The sequence below is a fragment of the Lipotes vexillifer genome, unplaced genomic scaffold (genome assembly GCF_000442215.2).
Source record: "Lipotes vexillifer unplaced genomic scaffold, Lipotes_vexillifer_v1.1 scaffold995, whole genome shotgun sequence".
NCBI lineage: Eukaryota > Metazoa > Chordata > Mammalia > Artiodactyla > Lipotidae > Lipotes > Lipotes vexillifer.
The window spans coordinates 2,448,704-2,467,940 of NW_006785389.1; the positions used below are offsets into that span (position 1 = coordinate 2,448,704).

At 57.8% G+C, this 19,237-nt stretch overlaps 3 protein-coding genes across 3 annotated transcripts in view; all 3 read left to right on the top strand.

The window, feature by feature from the left end:
* A1BG (alpha-1-B glycoprotein) overlaps nucleotides 1–2,844 on the top strand; it is a 4,153-nt gene extending 1,309 nt beyond the window's left edge. The window contains 6 exon segments of the mRNA XM_007457522.1: nucleotides 5–157; nucleotides 435–731; nucleotides 1,347–1,408; nucleotides 1,410–1,644; nucleotides 2,446–2,633; nucleotides 2,635–2,844. Coding sequence (XP_007457584.1) covers nucleotides 5–157; nucleotides 435–731; nucleotides 1,347–1,408; nucleotides 1,410–1,644; nucleotides 2,446–2,633; nucleotides 2,635–2,844 — 1,145 coding nt within the window.
* Nucleotides 2,845–9,565: 6,721 nt separating this feature from the next.
* Nucleotides 9,566–15,390, top strand: RPS5 (ribosomal protein S5). Its single transcript, XM_007457481.1, has 6 exons — nucleotides 9,566–9,630; nucleotides 10,370–10,478; nucleotides 13,846–14,055; nucleotides 14,216–14,344; nucleotides 15,111–15,209; nucleotides 15,281–15,390. The coding sequence occupies exons 2-6, from the start codon at nucleotides 10,371–10,373 to the stop codon at nucleotides 15,347–15,349; spliced, it is 615 nt and encodes a 204-aa protein (XP_007457543.1). The 5' UTR covers nucleotides 9,566–9,630; nucleotide 10,370; the 3' UTR covers nucleotides 15,350–15,390.
* Nucleotides 15,391–16,792: 1,402 nt separating this feature from the next.
* Nucleotides 16,793–17,773, top strand: RNF225 (ring finger protein 225). Its single transcript, XM_007457482.1, has one exon. It carries the CDS (start codon nucleotides 16,793–16,795, stop codon nucleotides 17,771–17,773), a length of 981 nt encoding a protein of 326 aa, XP_007457544.1.
* The last annotated feature ends 1,464 nt before the right edge of the window (nucleotides 17,774–19,237 follow it).

A 19,237-nucleotide genomic window follows, 5' to 3' on the forward strand; every position in this document is an offset into this window, starting at 1 on the left:
GAAGGCGATGACCAGTTTCTGGAGGTGGCTGAGGCCCCAAAGGACAGGCAGGCCACCTTCCCAGTCCACCGGGCTGGCAACTACAGCTGCAGCTACCGGACCCACGCATCAGGCACCCCCTTGGAGCCCAGTGCCACTGTGACCATAGAGGAGCTGGGTGAGTGGGTGGACCATCCCAGAGGGCTTCCTGGGGGAGGAGGCTCCTGGAGACAGAGTAGCTTTTACCCTGACCCCCGGCCCTGAATGCCCCTGCCCAGGACTGGGTCTGGGAAACAGTAGCCACGCAGTTGCCCTGCCTTGATAGTGGCGTGGGAATTTGCCACAAGGAAGGCTGTTCCCGGGGCAAGAGGTCTGGAGGCTGGGCTGCAAGGAACGCTCCCACAGCGGGGGTGGCTGGGACTCTGGCCACCCCAGTGACTGTCCCTGCCTTGCAGCCACGCTGCCGCCACCCACGCTGACTCTGAATAGCGGGTTTGCAGGGCTCCTACGCCCCGGCTCGCGCGCGACTCTCACCTGCGTGGCGCCCCTGAGCGGAGTGGACTTCCAGCTGCGGCGGGGCGAGGAGGTGCTGCAGGTACCCATGGCCAGTACCAGCCCAGACCGCGTCTTCTTCCAGCTGAACACGCTGGCCCCGGGAGACGGCGGTGTCTACACGTGCCACTACCGGCTGCCAGAGGAGCTAGCGCTCTGGTCCTTGGACAGCGCGCCCGCTGAGCTGGTGCTGAGCGATGGTGAGCCTGGGAGATGTGGCAGCGGGGAGGGAGGGCGGGGGCGCTCTGCCCTCGGGGCAGCGGGAGGAGAGACCCAGGGAAGGGTCCCGGTAACTGCCATGGCTCAATCCCTACTCATCTGCCCGGCCTCAGTTTCCCCAGCTGAGGATAGAAAAATGAGCCCAGCCTCGTGGCCCCGCGAAGAATAATTGGGTCCACGCGCAAGTCTGGCCATGCAGGCGCTACATGCAAGGGGGCCCCCAGCCTCCGGCGTCCGGGTGGGCGCCGAGGCCTCTCTGTTGAGGGTGGCCAGTTTGGGGCTGCAGGACCCGCCAAGAACCAGGGGCGCAAACCCCAGGAGTGGACGCCGGCGGGGGAGGCCGGCGCGGATGCTCCTCCAACAAAACAGGACCCCACACCCCTCTATTTTTGTGGGCACACAAATTAGTTAGGAACAGTGTAGGAGCGTGCATGAGCGTCCACGGAGGACGAGGGCCGGGACGTCGGGCGGATGGTGCGGTTTTACGCAGGGCGGTGCAGGCGGGCCTCCCGGGAGGGAGCAGAGGGAGCGGGGCGCATTTTTTCCGGCAGAAAGATGCGGCGTTGGGCGTCAGCCTTGCCGCGTCTTCCCCGCAGGGACGCTCCCGGCGCCGGAGCTGTCGGCCGAGCCCGCGACTCCAAGTCCCAAGCCGGGGACGCCTGGTGCAGCTGCGGTGCCGGGCCCCCCGCGCCGGCGTGCGCTTCTCCCTGGTGCGCGAGGGCGCGGGCCAGCGCCGGGTGCACGGTCTCTTGAGTCCCGCGGGGACGGAGGCCCACTTTGAGCTGCGCGACGTCTCGGCGGTCGACTCGGCCAACTACAGCTGCGTCTACACAGACACGGCGCCGCCCTTCGCGGGCTCCGCGCCCAGCGCGCCCGTGGAGCTGCGCGTGGACGGTGAGCGGCGGGCACAGCGGCCCGGAGCCTCCTTCTGCCCGTACGCAAAACGAGGGTGCCCGCCTGTCCCAGGACGCTGAAGGGAAGCGCTCTGGGCCTCGGCCCTGCCCGCAGAGTCGGCGGCTCCTTAGGGGAGCGCGAGGTCGGCCGCCAGGGCCCTGGGACGCCCAGCCTTTTGGCCTGTTTCCCACCGACGTGAGCACCGGGGCTACGTGTAGCGCTTTGGTGGAGGTCGTGGAGAGAGGACCCAGAACTTAGGGTTCAGAGTGCTAACGGCTTTGCACTGGCTCACGCCTTAGGTTCCCTGTGGGACAGGCCTGTCGGCTGTGGTCAGATTATGACCCCACCGCTGCCTGCGCCCAGGTGCCCACGGCGGAGGGTTGAGCTGTAATTCTCCCCGAGCCCCCGCCGGCCCAGGGGTCTGTGTGTTCCTCTGATTTCCTCATCCGGATCTCCTGGGGTCGGAGGTCAGGCAGAGCCCCCCCGCACAGGGTCCACCGCCAGACCACTGACTGTGCTGTGCCCACTGTGGGAACCCGTTCCCCTGGCTCCTGTCTTCCTTCTCCTCACCTGTCTTGAAGCCCTGAGGGCCGTTCGCTGGGGACCCCATGGAGTCTCAGAGAAGGCCCGGGTCTGGGGGGGGTGGGGGGACGTGTACGGGGAGACACTACGGTTACAGCGCAGGGACCACGGTGTGAGGCCAGCAACCTGGGCTGGTGAAGGGGGCTGGCAGCGGAGCGGGACTGGGCCGCTGCTGCCTGGGGCAAGGGGCTTCACTTGACCGACCCGCTGCTCTCCCAGGACCCCTGCCCAGGCCGCGGCTCCGGCCCCTGTGGACGGGGGCCGTGACTCCGGGCCGCGATGCTGTCCTACGCTGCGAGGGCCACGTGCCCGACGTCTCCTTCCTGCTGCTACGGTCCGGTGAAGAGGAGCCCTCGGCGGTGGCCTGGACCACCCAACCCTCCGCGGACCTCGTGCTGACCTACGTGGGGCCCCCAACACGCCGGCAGCTACAGCTGCGGCTACCGCTCCAACTGGGCCCACTCCCTGCTGTCCCAGCTCAGCGACCCGGTGGAGCTCCAGGTGGCAGGTGGAGCTCAGTTCCGTGGGCGCGTCGAGGCTCCCGGCCTTTGCCCGGATTGTACCCTCCTACAGGAGTGCCCTTTGCCGCACCTCCTCCCAGCACTAACACTGGCCTAGTCTGCTGGGTGCGTTGGGGGGAATTGCAGGCAGGGAACCACATAGGCAAAGGCCCTAAAGCAGAGAGTGGCGTGGCCAGCTGGAGCACCTGGAGGGAGGCCCAGGTGTGTGTGTGTGTGTGCGCGCGTGGGGGGGTTCTTAGCTGGCAGCTGACCAAGCCACTTCCTTCCTGGGGGGTCTCAGTGAGGTCTGCCCTGACTCACCAGAGAGCCTCCTTCCCCTAGCATTTCTCTTCTGTCAAATTTGTCTAGGAAGCTGATCCGGCTGCAGACCCAGGCTGCTGATGGTATCCTTGGGAAGTCCCTTCTCCAGTCTGGCTCTGATCCCTCTTCCTGCAGCTGGAAGCTGGACTTCCCCTGGGGGGAGAGGGCAGGGATGGCTCTTCCTCGACCATGCCAGGAATCAATAAAGGTGAAGACAGACTTTAAAAATGTGTCTTTGGCCAATGGCAGCCCCGGTGCAGGGGGTGGGGCTGGAGTCCCAGAGCCGAGGGAAGTGGGCTGGGATCCTGGGTCTTGAAGGTTGATGGGCTCCGGGTTGGATCCTGAGGGTAGGGGTGCCGAGGGTAGGGGTGCTTCTGGGCCCCCACTTTCAAGACTGCCTTCTCCTGCCGCCTTCCGTTAAGCCACTCCCCAGTCACCTCTGCCCAGTCCCCAGCAGGTGTGGGTGGGCAGCTTGAGGCTCCAGACGTAACTTGACTGAACTGGGAGGCAGTTCAGAGGCTGCATTGTGTAGTTCTGTCTTCCCAGTCTGAGTGGCCACCATGTGGCGGTGCCAGACTGTGTCTCCAACCAGAGGCCAGGTCTCCCACATCAGAGCTTGGAGCTGTGGGAGGAGTGGGAGTCCTGTCCTTCCCCATTGTCCCTCGATTCTGAGCCCCCTTTGCCCCACCCGACGCCCTCCTGGACTATTGCCCAGCTCCTGCCTGGAGCGTGGCCCTCGAGGTGCTGGCATACAGCAGTTGTGTATTAGGCTAGCATTATCAACTAATACTTGATAAAATGTGTTTTTTCAAAGAATTTGCCTATTTCTTCTGAGAGGTCTGATTTACTGGCATGCAGTTGCTCATAACACTCCTGCATTCTTTTAGTGCCTGCAGGGTCTGTAGTGATGTCCCCTCTTTCATGACTGATGTGGTGTCCCTTCTCCCTCCCTCTCTGTCAGTCTAGCTAGGGGCTCATCAACTGCATTCATCTTTTCAAAGAACTTACTACATTTTGGCTTTGCTCATTTCTGTATTGTCTCTGTTCTACTTTGTGAATCTCTTCTTGTATCATTACTAGTCCCTTCCTTCTACTTACTTCTCAATTAATTTCTTCTTTTTCCTTTCCTTCAGGTGGAAACTTAGGTCATTGAGAAACCTCTGGAAAGAGTACTGGGTGACTGGGTCCTGCCTCGTGGGGGCAGGACAGGGGAGGCTTTCAAGGAGACCACCTGGCAGGACACAGTGGGCTGGGCTTGCCTCTAGAAGGATGGCTTGCCGCAGAGCAGGGGAACTCAAGCCCTCGGGAGGTGAGTCCTGAATTAAGCAAGACACAATAAAGGGCTGGATGGTGTCCTGCAAGCCAGGCCTGGGAATGGAGAGCCAACAGCTTCCTTACCCCGGGGGACCCACACATCCTCCTCTTCCCAGGCGACAGGATTTCGGGACAGGAGACAGAAAGTGAAGGGTGATTCACCAGGGTTTTGCTGCAGGGTCCACGGCCACATTCAGGGAACTCCTTTGGAAGCATGGAGGCCCAGACGGTGAGGGACTTGGTGCTGAGCCCACCTCTGCCCTCCCTCCAGGAGGCTCTGGCTGGGCCCCCCGCCCGTGGCCTCTCCATGAGGTGGTTGCCTGTGTCATCCCCACTTTACAGATGGGGAAACTGAGGCTCAGATAGGCAAGCCGCGCATCCCGGGCAGAACCCATGCAGCCGGACTCGCAGCCACCGTCCACGCCACAGTCCAGGGCTCGACCTGCACCAACGCTTCACCTCAGCCCCGCGGGCCGCGGGAGCATCATGACCCTGCCTCCATCCCCGAAGGGCGGAAGGGAGGGCCCCGGGGTCGGTATCCAGGCGCTCCCACCCTCACGCAAAATGGGTGGCTCCTCGGGAGCCCTAGCCTGCCCTCTACTCGGACCTGAGGCTCCGACAGAGCAGGAGGCTCGGGCCGGTCGCCCCTCTAGGCCGCGGACTCCCGCACAAGCCCAAGTTAGACCCCGAACCGCCTCAGCTCCGGAACCAACTAGCCGACCCCGCCGCGGCCCCGCCCGGACCGGAAGCGCAAGAGTCCTGGCGTTGGTCCTTCGGGGTGCCCTGAGCGGTCGGCTCTTGGCGCCCGGAAGACTGCCATCTCCGTGGTTCTCCGGGCCGGCGCGGCGTCAGGGTCCCTTTTCCCAAAAGTGACCAGAGGAGGCCGGGACGGAGAGGCTTGAGAAAATGAGGTTCTGCCCGGGGTCCGCCCCTGGCTCTGCCGGGTAGTTCAGCGGCGGAGAACCTGGCGGGAGGGGAACCTGCGATCTTGTCCAGGCTTGACTGGGCCTTGGGGTTACCATGGCGACCCCCCCATTTCCCCCGCCTCCGCAGGGGGCGGTGGGAACTCCAGCTTCCGGGTGAAGCTGGAGCCTTCCTGCGATTCGCCATCGCCTTGGAGACGCATTCCGTCATCCAGTCAGGTAATCACTTGGTTTCTGGTGATTGGTCGTTCCCAGGGAAGGGCGGGGCTTCCGGCCTAGGTCCAAACTGTCAGTCGGTTCCAAGTGCAGGACTGAGATAGGCCGGAGCGTCCCACCAAAGGTTTAGGCCGTGTCCTGAGACCCCCCCCGCAAGATCCCCATGGCCGGATCCTCCCGCTCCGTGACCAGTAACTTCTTAAGTTCCCACCTCTACTTCCGCCCAATCCGGATGCCTGGTTCTCCCCCCAATTCCTGCCTCTGAGTCTCCCCCAAATCCAGGTCTCTGCTTCTCCTGCAGGTAAGGCCTTGGATTCCCCTTCAAGTCCAGGTCCCCGTTTCTCTCCCAGTTTGTGCCTCGCACATCCAAATCGCAGCCACCATAACCTGTATCTGTGAGACATCTGAATTCATATATCTGGTCTCCAAGATTTGAGATCCAGTACCCACTAATTCTGGATATTTGGATGTTCAAAATGTGTTTCTGGATTTATCCTTAACCCAAGCCTCTGAGACCCCTATTAATACCCTGTCCTAAGGTTTCCAAATACAGCCCAGTTCCTCCTCCCCTCTATTCTCTACCCCAAGTGCTGCAAGTGAGAAAACAGGTCCGGATTTGATCCAGCGTTGCTACCCCCGTCCTGCACATTCTGCCCTGTTGCCTCACTCCTGCCCCCAATTCCAAAGAGCCACCGTGAACACGTGGTCCTAATTTACAGCTAAGCAAATTGAGAATGGGGAAGGGGCTTAGGCTGGCCCACCTAGCAGGTGAACTGGCCCAGGCACCTCCCTTGCCTTGAGGTCTAGACCTTCCGCTCCTGTAGCACGCACCCAGACCAAGCCAACCACCCCTGTGAGCCCAGGTTTAGACTCATGGTCAGTGGCCAAGGTAGTGAGAGGCCCAGGACAGTGGGAAAGATCAACTTGTTCTCTGCCAAGCAGCTGTGGGAGGAGGGGGGAGACACAGTCCTGCAGGAGTTAGAGGAACAATAAATATGCTTGTTTGTTCGCATTCACTAGTTCCTTTGTTTGAGCAGGTTTGGAACCAAAGAGACCATCTTTCCTCAGTAATTACATGGTTACCGGCTCAGCAGCCTTTTCTTTAAAAAGGGAGAAGCCGGGCTTCCCTGGTGGTACAGTGGCTGAGAGTCCGCCTGCCGATGCAGGGGACACGGGTTCGTGCCCCGGTCCGAGAAGATCCCACATGCTGCGGAGTGGCTAGGCCCGTGAGCCATGGCCGCTGAGCCTGCGCATCCGGAGCCTGTGCTCCGCAACGGGGGAGGCCACAACAGTGAGAGGCCCGCGTACCACAAAAAAATAAATAAATAAATAAAATAAAATAAAAAGGGAGAAGCCTAAGGCGCAGGGAGAGCCCCTCTCTGGATCATGCTAGATCCAGTGGAAAGGCCCAGAGTTGACTGAACTCATTTGTTTATTGGGCACTTTGTATGTTCAGAGATCGGCGGCACTGGGGAAGACATGATGCAGAGATGGTGGAGAGCCAGCGGAGGAGGGAGAGGTCAGGCTCCGGGGCCAACCACCTTAGAATCCCAGCTCTGCCCCCTTTTGCTGTGTGACCCTGGGCAAGTTACTGCACCTCTCTGGGCCTCCCTGACTGCCTAATCAAGTTGTTCTGAAGATTAGGTCCGAAATGGTCTGATTCCCAGACTCCTAATGCCTACCTGGCATTAGGAAGGGGTTTCCCCAGGCTGTGGCCAGGAAGAGGGGCAGACTCAGGTAAGGAGGTGTTCTGAACAGGAGACAGCAGGACTCTGGGTCTGGAATTGGTGTCTGGTGGAGGAGGGAGGCCTAGCCGCTTGGTGTCCGCCTGAAGCCCAGAGAGGGAGCAGCAAGACTAGGGAGAACTGCCCCATCCTTCCTTCCATCCATCGTTTTTGCGGCAGTTACTTGTGAGCAGATACTGTGTGCCAGACTCAGTACTTCCAGCTGGGGACACAGTGGGGAAGAAACCAAACAGCCTCTACCCTCATGGAGCAGTAAGAAAATCAGGGCAGAGGATATGGCCAGAGCTGGTCAGCCCAGAGTGAACATGATGCACCAGGAATGCAAAGGGGCTTCTGCAGAGACTTTCCCCCTCCAGCCTGAAGAACACAGCACCAACATCCCTAGACTTGTGGGATCAGACTCCAGATTTTGTGCCTGTGTCCCTGGGACCTGAGGAGGCTGGACTGTCTTAGGCCTGGCAAGTAGTGTGTGATCGTCAGCTATGCAAGGTGACCCCCTACCCCGCACCGCATAGGGCTTTACTGCAGGACCTCTCTCCTGCCCTCCCATGCACGGTGGGTCATTCCTGTCAGGTCTATAAAGATGCCCATTATCGAGTGACCACTGACAGTCAGGCCACAGGCTCCAAACTCACCTTGTCTGATTTAGTTCTCATCTCCACACTGACAGGGGAAACTGAGGTTCAGAGGGGGTGGGGCCCTGTCCACTTTTGAGGAGAAAGAGGCAGGGTTGGGGGGCCCCCTGGATCCTGCTGAGTGTGAGGGTGCCTGGTGCCTATTCCCAGCCTCCCTGTTTTCCCCCAGTCAGCACCTCCCCAGCTGTGTCCCCCAGGACCAGGGAGGGCCCCCAGTGATCAGAGAGGGTCCCTCCAGGACCAGGAAGGAACCTACTTAGCTCCTCCCCAACCCCAGTAAAAGGCCCGAGGCTGCTGCTCTGTACATACCAGGGCAGAGGCTAGGGATAAGGCCACAGGCTGCAGTGGCTGGGGGCCTTGGCCTCTCTGGGTGCCGCTCCCAGACTTCAATCCACCCGAGCCTGAGGTCTAACCCGCTGCCCAGACCAGCTTCAAGGCCTGTGTCCCCCTGAGCAGTGGCATGAGCTGTGACTGACGACGACAGTCCAAGGGGGCCTAGAGTTTCTGGTCTGAAACGCTCCTGGAATTGGGATAGGGATAGGAGCGAGCCTTTATAGTCAGTCAGTATCTTTTACAATCAGTCAACAAACATCGCAGCTGCTGAGCACCTGTAATGCGCATGCCCCGAAGGTGGGCAAGTGGGGTTGGTGCGGACAAATGGAGGACCGCCTGGGTCACGTGGCTGGGCCCCTTCGGGTCTGAGAAGGGGAACTCCCACCCTTAGATGTTGAGGTGGGCACCTGGAGGTGAGGAGCCTCAAGCGCCTTGGAGACCAAGCTCTGCCAGATGCCGCTCCCTGCCATCTGCAGCCAGCATGGGTGTGCAGCTCCAGCGGTCGCTGCCTCTGCGAAGCCCGCCGAGGAGGCGTCCACAACCGAGTTCGGCTCCAGAGTCTAGGCGGGGGATGTGAAGTCTTGGCACGTGCTCTCCACGCAGACCGCCGCGGTCACTGGGTGCGGCTGCAGAGTGCGCAGGGCACGCACCACCGTGCCTGCCCTGCACTCGATCAGTGACCTCAGCAGCACAGGCCCCAGCTGGATCAAAAAGGGCGGGGGCTGTCCCCCAGGCTCCTCCTCCAGGGCCCCTCTCCGACCCCCTCCCGCACGCCGTAACGGGGCAGGAGAGGAGGGGGCCAAAGAGAGACAATGGTCGGTCGCGGGGAGACCCCGGCATGGGGTGAAGCGAAGGGCCCCCTTTCGGAGGCTCAGGCCCCAAGCAGCCCAGAGCGCGCGAGTGTGGGGGAGGGGGACCCGTGAGTGGTGCCCGCCCACGCGCGCGGGGTCCGGACCACAGCGGACAGCAGTCGCGACGCCCTAGCCTCACTGAGCCGCTGGGTCCTGCAGCGGGTGCTTGTATGGGCAGCGACGAGCGCGGGCCAGACTTCTGCCCTCATTAGACATGGCGGCGCTGACCTCATAGAGACCTCTGCGCCTGTGCAGGGGTCCCCCCACGAACTGGCAAGTGTGGGAAGTTGGACATCCGCCAGGCACAACCTTTGGGCCCGCTTCTGCAAGTACGCATGCGCCTGGGGTTTACGGTTTCCTTTTGGCCCAGAGGGCGCCTTTACATGCTCGCTCCGGATTGGTCCGTAAATACACCTTGTTCTTCTGCTCACGCGCGGCCTTCGGTGACCCGGAAGTTCTCGCCTCCCTTAAAAGCGTCGGCCCGCGGCGTGCTGCCTTTTCTTGTCTGTGCCTGGGCGGCGCGTGGTCTGTGCTGAGCGACCAAGACGCCTCAGCTGCGACTTAAGGTGAGGCTGCCGCGGAGTCGGAGGTCTGAAGGCCGATTCAGGGTCTTCCGGGAGCCGTGGGTGGGACCCGAGACCGGGGGCTTCCCTCGGGCAGGGGACAAGGATGGCGGCGCGGGGAAGGTTACTCTCGCCCCGTTGCTGATGCCCCGCCGCCGCCGTAGCCTTGCCCCCAGCGGACTGGGGAATGTTGGCCTGGTCTCTGCAGTTGTACTTTATTTATCATAAGTTCCCGTTATCCTTACATGCACGATGCACAATTTGCTCTGGACACGCTTTCTCCTAAATAGCAGCCCCTAATTCCCGCGTCGGGGTCGGACACCAAACTCGACCTTTGCACTGGTAAAGCGCAGAATTCATACCATTGATCCTTCTGTTTTACTGATGAGGAAGCTGAGTCTACAGCGGCTTGTAGACTCTCCTAGGGTCGCAGAGCTCTTGAAGAACAAGGTTGGGGTTTGACTTCGAGCGGATGCAGCATCAGGGCATTTGGCATCTCATGCCCGTCTCTGGGCCGCCTTGCAACCGTTGAGGGGGTGCCTTCCAGCTGTTAGCCTCAGGGTTCCTGGGTGAGAGACAGGTGTTTCTTGCTGACAGATGAGTGTTTTTTTAAGGTTTCACAAGGTGAACTCAGATGTTCACAGCATTTCTCAGTTCCTGCTAACTTCCCACTTCTCAGGTTGTGCGCTAGCCTCAGAGTCTGTGGTGAGTATGCCTGGGCTTTGACAGTTTCTGTCCCTAGGATGACGGAGTGGGAGACAGCTGCACCTGCAGTAGCAGAGACCCCCGACATCAAGCTCTTTGGGAAGTGGAGCACCGATGATGTGCAGATCAATGACATTTCCCTGCAGGTGAAGGGGGTGTAATGATTGTGCTTCCCAGCTGGGGGTGGGGTCACTTGAAACTTGTAGCTGTCCCACTAAGTAGAGTTGAAGATGGGACAGGTAAAGGAGGGATCCCTGGACCACCACACCCATCGTGTCTGTTTTTCTTTGTGTCCTGTTAGAGGTTGCTACAGTTTTTGTCAGGAGATGGTTCCTTCCTCAGAGTGTCACATCCCATAAGTTGTTTAGTTAATTGTTTTGTAGTGAAATACACAATTTATTTATCTTTTTAGTTTCATATATTTTATTTTTTAAAGATCATCTATAAGTTTTGAGTGTTCTTATTTTACTCAAGTATTGAAGATGACAAGGACAATACTTCATTCAGGCTATAAAATTTTATTTAAATTATGTTTAGAATTAAATAAAAATGGACAATATTTTTCAAGTTCAGAAGTTGTGCCTTGGAGAGAAGCGTCAATTAAATTATAAAGATTCAAATGCCTAAAAATCTAAATGCCTTACCGTCATTCCTCAGTATCTGAGGGGTGTTCTTTCCAGGAGCCCCCAAGTTTACCAGAATCTGCAGGTGCTCAAGTCCCATAAAGTGTAAGGGCCCAACCTTATCATTTTGTGTGGGGAAATCCAGTTGTCCCAGCACCCTTTGTTTTCGTCTCTTGGAGTTTTCTGTATCATACTTAAATTTAGGCAATAAAATGTAACTTCAATCTCATTTATACATTATATGTATGTGTCCCAGCACCATTTGGTTTTTTTGTTTTTGCAAAAAAATGAACGCTTTTATTATGATTAAAGGGTCAGTACACCAAGATGACATAGCAATCCTATATGTGTATGCACCAAACAACAGAACTTTGAAATACATGAAGCAGAAACTTAAACAGAACTTGTAAGAGGAATAGACAGTTTCTCAATTATACTTCAGGACTTCATCATCCCTCTCCCTGCAACTGACAGAAATACTAGACAGAAAGTCAGCAAGGATGTAAAAAATCTGAGCAATAACCCCAACGAAGAGGATTGTGAAGACATTTATAGAAACTTCACCCAATGACAGCAAAATACACATTCATTTCAAGAAGGCTTACAGAACATTCAGCAAGATATACCACACCCTGGGTCATAAAACAAACTTCAACAAATTTAAACAATCAAACCAAACGTGAAACAAATAAGAAATCAGTAACAAAAAGGTACCAGAAAATGCTCCAAACAGTAGGAAATGAACCAATATACTTCTAAATAATACACGGGTGATAGAGGAAGTCTCTAAGGGAATCAAGGGATATTTAGAACTGAATAAATTATAATGAAAACTTGTGGGATAAAGCTGGAACAGTACTGAAGGAACTTTTTATAATACTTAATGATTCGTTAGAAAAGAAAAAAAAGTTTCAAATCAGTAATCTCAGCACCCCTCAAAAAATAAAAAGAACAAAATACAACCAAAGCAAAGTAGAAGATAGGATATCATAAAGATCAGAACAGAAATCAGTGAAATTAAGAACAGAAAGGTAAAGGGATTTCCCTGGTGGTACAGTGGTTAAGACTTTGTGCTCTCAATGCAGGGGGCATAGGTTCGATCCCTGCTTGGGGAACTAAGATCCCCCATGCGCAGCACCATTTGTTGAAGAGAGTATTTATCCCATTGAATGGTCTTGGCACCCTTGTTGAAAATCAGTTGAGCAAGGATGTAAGGGTTTGTTTCTGAACTCTGAACTCTATTTCATTGGTCTCTATGCCTATCCTTTTGCCAGTACCACACTGTCTTGATTACTATAGCTTTGTAATAGGTTGTGGTTTTTTTTGTTTTTTTTTTTTTTGCGGTACGTGGGCCTCTCACTGTTGTGGCCTCTCCCGTTGCGGAGCACAGGCTTTGGACGTGCGGGCCCAGCCACTCCGCGGCACGCGGCATCCTCCCGGACCGGGGCACAAACCCGTGTCCCCTGCATCGGCAGGTGGACTCTCAACCACTGTGCCACCAGGGAAGCCCTGTAATAGGTTTTGAAATTGGGAAATGGGAGTTCTCCCACTGTATGTTGCCCCCATACAGTTTTACACTTGGCCTCATTAGGACTTTTGTGGGGCCTTCATAAAAAGAAATTTGTGTTTTGTGACTGCATTGGTATAATGACGAATAAAATTCAGGTTTGATCCTATTTTTCCCTTTCTTTTAAAAGAAATTAAAACTTCTTGTTGCCTGTAAATATATCATGGTACCTAGGTACTGAGCCTAACAGAGAATTCAAACCTGTTTTTCACTCTGAATGTCTTGTAGACCTGTTTTCCTTCGTGGGTTTGTTGGGGGAGAGGTCTGCAAACTTAAAAGGGACAGTTAGTAAATGTTTTATAAAGTCTTTGTAGGTCACATGTGGTCTGTCACATGCGTGTTTGCTTCTTTGTTTTCTTTTTCTTGCTTTTTTTGGTACAACCCTTTAATAATGTTAAAAACTATTTTTCACTTTCCCCTGGTCCTCTCCTAGGGGCTGGGAAAGCAGAAGGCAGCATGGTATCAGAGTTCTCACTCTCTTGAAAGCTGTGCTGGGCTCTACCATGGGGCCCAACAGCCTAACCAAACGCTTGCTGGGACATTTGGTATTCGCAGGTTTTTGTTTTTTGTTTTTTGTGTTTTTTGGCACAGTGTGAGTCCCTGCATGGACACCTGCCTGTCTACTTGCCTATTTGTGCAAGTGGTCCTCTCCAGGCTAGACATCAGACTGTCATGCTTACATCAGAATCCTCTGTGTTCTTTTCCTGTTAATCCTTGTATTTGTAGAAACTCATTGTTTGTACATGTTCTCATGTGCGTGTGGTAGAATGACTTTGTGTAGGTTTTGTACTGGAAATATCAAAAGTAGTCCTCACATACACAGTTCCTCTGACTCAACCCCCCCGAATGGTTTAGTGTTTCTAGACACTATCTTGGGATATGTATGTATAAATAGGCAAGATTGTTGAATGATTGATTTGAAACACTGGTTCTCTGGGTTAGTTCCCCCCACCCCTACCCCTTTAGGGGTACATTTTTGGGTGTCAGCAATGAGGAGTGCTACTGGCATACTACAGTGCACGGGACAGCCCCTCCAAAACAAAGAGTTATTTGATATAAAACGTCAGTGCAGAGTGAAGAACACTTTTAAAACAAGACTGGTATCGTGGGTGGTCATCTACTTAGTTTTCCATACCCTTCCTCCCATTAGAAAGGAAGTACTCTTTTTAGTGTCCTGGTAAAGTCACTTGCTTCAGTTTTACTTTTCTTTGGCAGGCAGGTGGGTGGGAGCTACCCGGAGTGGGTGTTCAGTCTCTGCTCCCCTGCCAAGATCCGTCCTGCTCCTGACCGTGGTCCCTTCACCCCCTCTTCCTGCTGCCCCAGGATTACATCGCAGTGAAGGAGAAGTATGCCAAATACCTGCCCCACAGTGCAGGGCGCTACGCGGCCAAGCGCTTCCGCAAGGCGCAGTGCCCCATCGTGGAGCGCCTCACCAACTCCATGATGATGCATGGCCGCAACAATGGCAAGAAGCTCATGACTGTGCGCATCGTCAAGCACGCCTTTGAGATCATCCATCTGCTCACAGGCGAGGTAGGGCCCTGAGGCCAGGTGCGGCAGAGTGCCCTTAGTATACCCCAAAGCCAACAGCCGCCCCACGATATGCATGCCAGGGTGCTCCAGGTTTTAGGGGTGAAGGGTTGCGGAGGGATGCTTGCCAGGTATCTGGCTTATGGCCCCCCCTCTCTCTTAGAACCCCCTGCAGGTCCTGGTGAACGCCATCATCAACAGCGGCCCCCGGGAGGACTCGACCCGCATTGGGCGAGCTGGAACAGTGAGGCGGCAGGCTGTGGACGTGTCCCCGCTGCGCCGTGTGAATCAGGTGGGCTTGGGGCTTTGGGGCACATGTGGGTGGCCAGGAACAGCCACCAGGCTCTGGCAGAATCCTGCCTGGGGCAACAGAGGCTGGCAAGTGGGAATGTTCGTCTCTGTTTGCATGTTTACCTGAGTGTCAGGTAATGAAGGCTTCCTGGATTCCCACCCCACGCAGAGCAGGTCTTAGCTCTGGGCCCTCTCCCGGGCAGCATTTGATTGAAGGGCCCGTTTCATTTGGGTATATGTTTTTACACTTTTTTTAAATTTTCTTGGACCATTTGAGAATCAGTTGCAGGTGTTTTGACCATTTCCCTGTTAACATTTCAGTAGGTGTCTCCCTAGAATAAGGATGTTCTGTCCCCACCATCACCGCCAAGAAATGTAACAGCAATCTAACATTTGACATTACATCACTGTTCAGTTTATGGAGCTGTCCCCAAGCATACCCTTTATAGCTGTTCGTTTTCAGTCAAGGGTTCCAGGCCAGGAACACATTGCATTTCCCTGTCACGGCTAGTTCTAAGTCACCTGTCATCAGGGACCCAGCTTCAGCCTTTGTGTCCGCACACTTTTTTGTGCCCCCAGTCTGATCCCACATCTAGCAGCATGGCACCTGGGCAGCGCTGTGGGCTCCCACTGTGTCTTGCCTCAGTTGGCCTGCGGATGGCAACGTGGTAGGCAGCATTTGTTGGGTCCCAGGGTACTGGAGAGCCGTGTCCCTGCGTGGTGTAGGGGCAACCCCTACTTAGCACAGGGACCCCTGTGCTCCCTAGGCCATCTGGCTGCTGTGCACAGGTGCCCGCGAGGCCGCCTTCCGGAACATCAAGACCATCGCCGAGTGCCTGGCAGACGAGCTCATCAACGCTGCCAAGGTGGGTGAGGACACCTGCGAGGGGGGGGGGGCGCGTCCTCGGGCGCTGGGACTAACCACCCCTTCTCGCAGGGCTCCTCCAACTCCTACGCCATCAAGAAGAAGGACGAGCTGGAGCGTGTGGCCAAGTCCAACCGCTGATCGCTGGCCGCAGCTGCAATAAACCTGTTTGCCCTTTGGGGTGGCCCCGCTCACCTGTGCCACTGTCTGTGCTCAATCTGGGAGCAGGGGTGAGGGGCAGGATGACTGGTGTTTCTGAGGAGCTGCCCGTGTTCCTGGCATGTCTTCTGGTCTGTTGGGGCCTGGGCTCACCAGGGAAGTGCCTGGCTCAGGAAGCACCACTGACTCAGAACCATGGCACCCTGGGCTGCAGGCCTGGCTGCCTAGACTGTTCCAGCAGGTGTTGGAAAATGAGAGGGGTGGGGTTGTCGTGGCAGAGGTGTCACTGGTCTGGGGAGGGGCTTGGTGGCTGCAGCCCACGGCCCTGAGAGGTGTGTTGCCAGGAAGCAGCCCCTGGGGGAGGAAGCCAAGGCCTGGGCGCTGGACCAAGACAGTTTGTAGCGCCTTGTCATTGGCTGGACAGGGCTGGTCTGGTCCAGTCTACTGTGGGGTCAGCCTGCCTTCGACCCCCAGGACTCCAGAAGGTCCCACTCTTCTTCCTGGACACGCTGCCCCCGCCCAGAGCCACTGACACCCCAGGTTGCACTCACCCCCCCAGTGGCTCTAGGTGGAGGGTTCATGAGGTGTTGAAGACTGGGAGTGGTGGTAGGGACCCCCTCTCCTGATGAGCCTGGACTGTCAGTGCCCTGTCAGCCTGTGCCTCATTCCTTGCACCCCCCGCATCTGGCCTATGTCAGGCTTGGTATTCCCCGTCCTGGTGGCACCTCCCTAGGGGCGGGGAGGGCAGTGTGACAGGTCTGGTGGGAACCTGGCATCTGGAGGGAGTGGCCCCACCACAGGCACCCTCCCATGGGGAGGAGCAGTTAATACCCAGCTGCAGGTAGGCCTAGGGTTGCGGGCAGAACAGGCAAGGAAGCGCCAGCAGGTGGGAAGAGACTGCTGGCCCGCTGTGGTCTGTCACTGGGGAGTCTGACTCCTGGGCTGCTGGCCACCTATCCTGAAGCTTCCGTCCTCCATCTGCTTTTCCCGTTTGTCTTCTGTGGTCTCCCAGGGTCTGTCTCTGCCCAGCTCTCCTGGGAGTCCCTGTCTCCTCTCCACACCTGTCTGGGATCCTTCCTGGAGTCACCCAGGTCCACCCGGCTCTTGGCTGGGGCGTCCCCCAAGTGTAGCTCAGAATCTGCCGTGCTCCCTTTGTCTGTACCTGTCCCTAATTCTCTTCAGAACCCCTCTGGGTCTCACCTGCCCTTGTGCCTCCAGTCCAGATCTCTACCTGCACACTCCCTTTCTCTGTCCCAACTCCCAGTCTCCTTGCCTACTGGGCTCTGCTTCCCCCTCTCTGGACGCCCCTGCCCTGTGTGGGGTCATCCTTCCGGAGCCCAGCCCCTGCCCCTTCCCAGACCCCCTCTGCCGTCTACCCCCGGCCCCTTCGCTGCCTGACCGCCTGTCCCCGCAGGCCGGGTCCAAATGCCCTGCCCTCGGCCGCCCTGGGTCCGCCGCCCCCGGGTTCCCCTGGGCTCGGAGCCTAGCATCCCGGGCTCGCCGTCCACACTCTGGGCCCCCAGCAGGGGAGAGGACGAAGACGACGGTGATGAGGAGGAAGGGGACGGCAGCCGGGGACCCATCCTGCCGCCCGCGTCCCCCGTGGAATGCCTCATCTGCGTGTCGCCCTTCGACAGTGTATTCAAGCTGCCCAAGTCCCTGGACTGCAGCCACGTCTTCTGCCTCGAGTGCCTGGCTCGTCTATCTCTGGCCACGGCGGGCGGCGGCGACGCGGTGGCCTGTCCCGTGTGCCGCGCGCCCACGCGCCTGGCCCCACGCCGCGGGCTCCCCGCGCTGCCCACGCAGCTCGGCCTGCTGCCCGGCTCCGCACGCGCCCCGCTGCCGCGCCAGGGCTCCGTGCGCTTCGACCGCCGGCGCGGCCTGCTCTACGTGCGGCAGCCGCCGACCGCTCCCGGACCGCGCAAGGCCCGCCCCCCGCCGCCGCCGCCGCCGCCGCCGCCGCTGCGCCTCGGCCGCCCGCTGTCGCGCCGCCTGACGCTGGCCCGCTCGGCCTGGGTCTTCCACGCGGCCGTCGTCCTGGCCGTGCTGGTGGCCGCGGGCCTCGTGGTCACGGGCCTCTACATCTTCTTCCTCATCCCGCGCGCCACCACCTCCAGCCCCGCTCGGCCCCAGCTCGTGGCGCTCGCCCCGGCGCCCGGCTTCTCCTGGTTCCTGCCTCGGCCCACGCCGGCGGCGCCCTGGACCCCCGGCTGGATGCCGCGCCCCGTGGGCCATGACCTGAACGCCGCCCCGCCGGGGGCTGCAGAGGACGCGCTGGAGCCCGAGGGGATTCCCGAAGAGACAGAGACGCCGGACGGGTCCTTGGACCGCAAGTGGGGGGCGGAAGCTTGGCCTGACTGGGCCCCGCGGGCACGCGGCGGGAGGAGGCGGTGGGGGGCGCAGTAAACGCATCCGCGCCGCAGGCCCTGCCTCAGGCCTGGGGACCCCAGTGTCATCCTGATGCTCGCCATGATCCCCGTGGAGGCCTTAGAGGGCACATGGCAAGCACCCATTTCTCTAGAGAGGCCTGGAGGGATCATTCCTGGCATCATTAGCACAGAGCAGGGACCCTCTCGAGGATCATCCCTGACACCAGTCTCTGTGGGCATCCAGCTTTGGGACCCCCATGTCTGTAAAGGTCCTGCTGGGAGGCACTCATAAGCCAGCTGGGGGTACACTCGATCCTCAGCTCTTGTGGGAGTCCAGCTGCAGAGTCCCTCTGACCAACATCGTGCAGTGGCCCTGCTAGGGGTACCCTATCCCTGATCTTCGTAAGAGTCCTACTGAATACACCCCAATCATCAGAGCTCCAGGAGAACGCTCATCCTTGGCTGGCACCAGAGCTTAAGTCTCTGATTTACTCATCCTTTGGGCTTTCTGCAGGTGCTGGGGAACCCCATCTTTGGATGGCAGACTATTCCCTGGCCACACCTGTGAGTGGCCCACTGCAGGACCAACCACCCCACTCCTCCCCAGGCTGTGGAGTTGCTGCCTGCAGGCTGAGCCTGGGTGGGATCCAGCCATCTCCATGCTGGTCCTGCATTTGCTGCCTTACACATCTGGCTGGGGCTTGGGCTTGAAGGGGGAGGTGTGGCCTGGCCAGGACTGGGGAGAGACAGACAGGGCCTGAGCCTCAAAGACTGGCTCCCACTTGGGTCCTGAATATCAACTTGCAATGGGACCTCGACTTCCCCTATGGCTAGTGGCTTCTGAGATTCTCCTAATATGCTGAGGGGCAGCTGTGGTCACTGAGGCTCAAAGAGGCCAAGGTTGCCCTCTGGGTCAGACAGTGTCATGTGATTTGGGGTGAGGGATCGCTCCTGGACATCCCTGGCCCCTCTCCTTAGCCACTAGAGCCCTCATCACCCCCATCTCCACTCATTAAATACTCAGCGTCAGTTACTTCACCTCCTCCAGGGCTCCATCAGCATTTTGTGGCAAGCCTGCTGTATGCCAGGGTGAATGAAGCCTCAGCCCTCCTTCAGCAGGGAGAGTGGTCCTCCTCTCAGAAGCCTTCCTGGGTTAGTCACAGTGGCATAGACAGCAGCCGCCTTCTGCACAAACTAAACATGGACTTTCTGTCTCCCCCCAGGCCCTGGAGCCCCGAGTCTGCCTCACTTCACCCCAGATTGGGATCCAATATGCCCCTCCTCATGCCTTCCCTCCTACCCCCCAGGCTGGGAGAGTTACGGTGAGGGAGTAGAACTGGTAGGGATGGGCCCAGCCAGGGGGGTCAGAAGGGGCCCTTGGCTGGTGATGCACAGAAGAGAAAGATGATGCTTTCTGCCTGAGGGTGTTCAAGGAAGGCTGCCTGGAGGAAGAGGCCTCGGGGCTGTATCTTTTTTTTTTTTTTTTTTTTTTTTTTGGGGG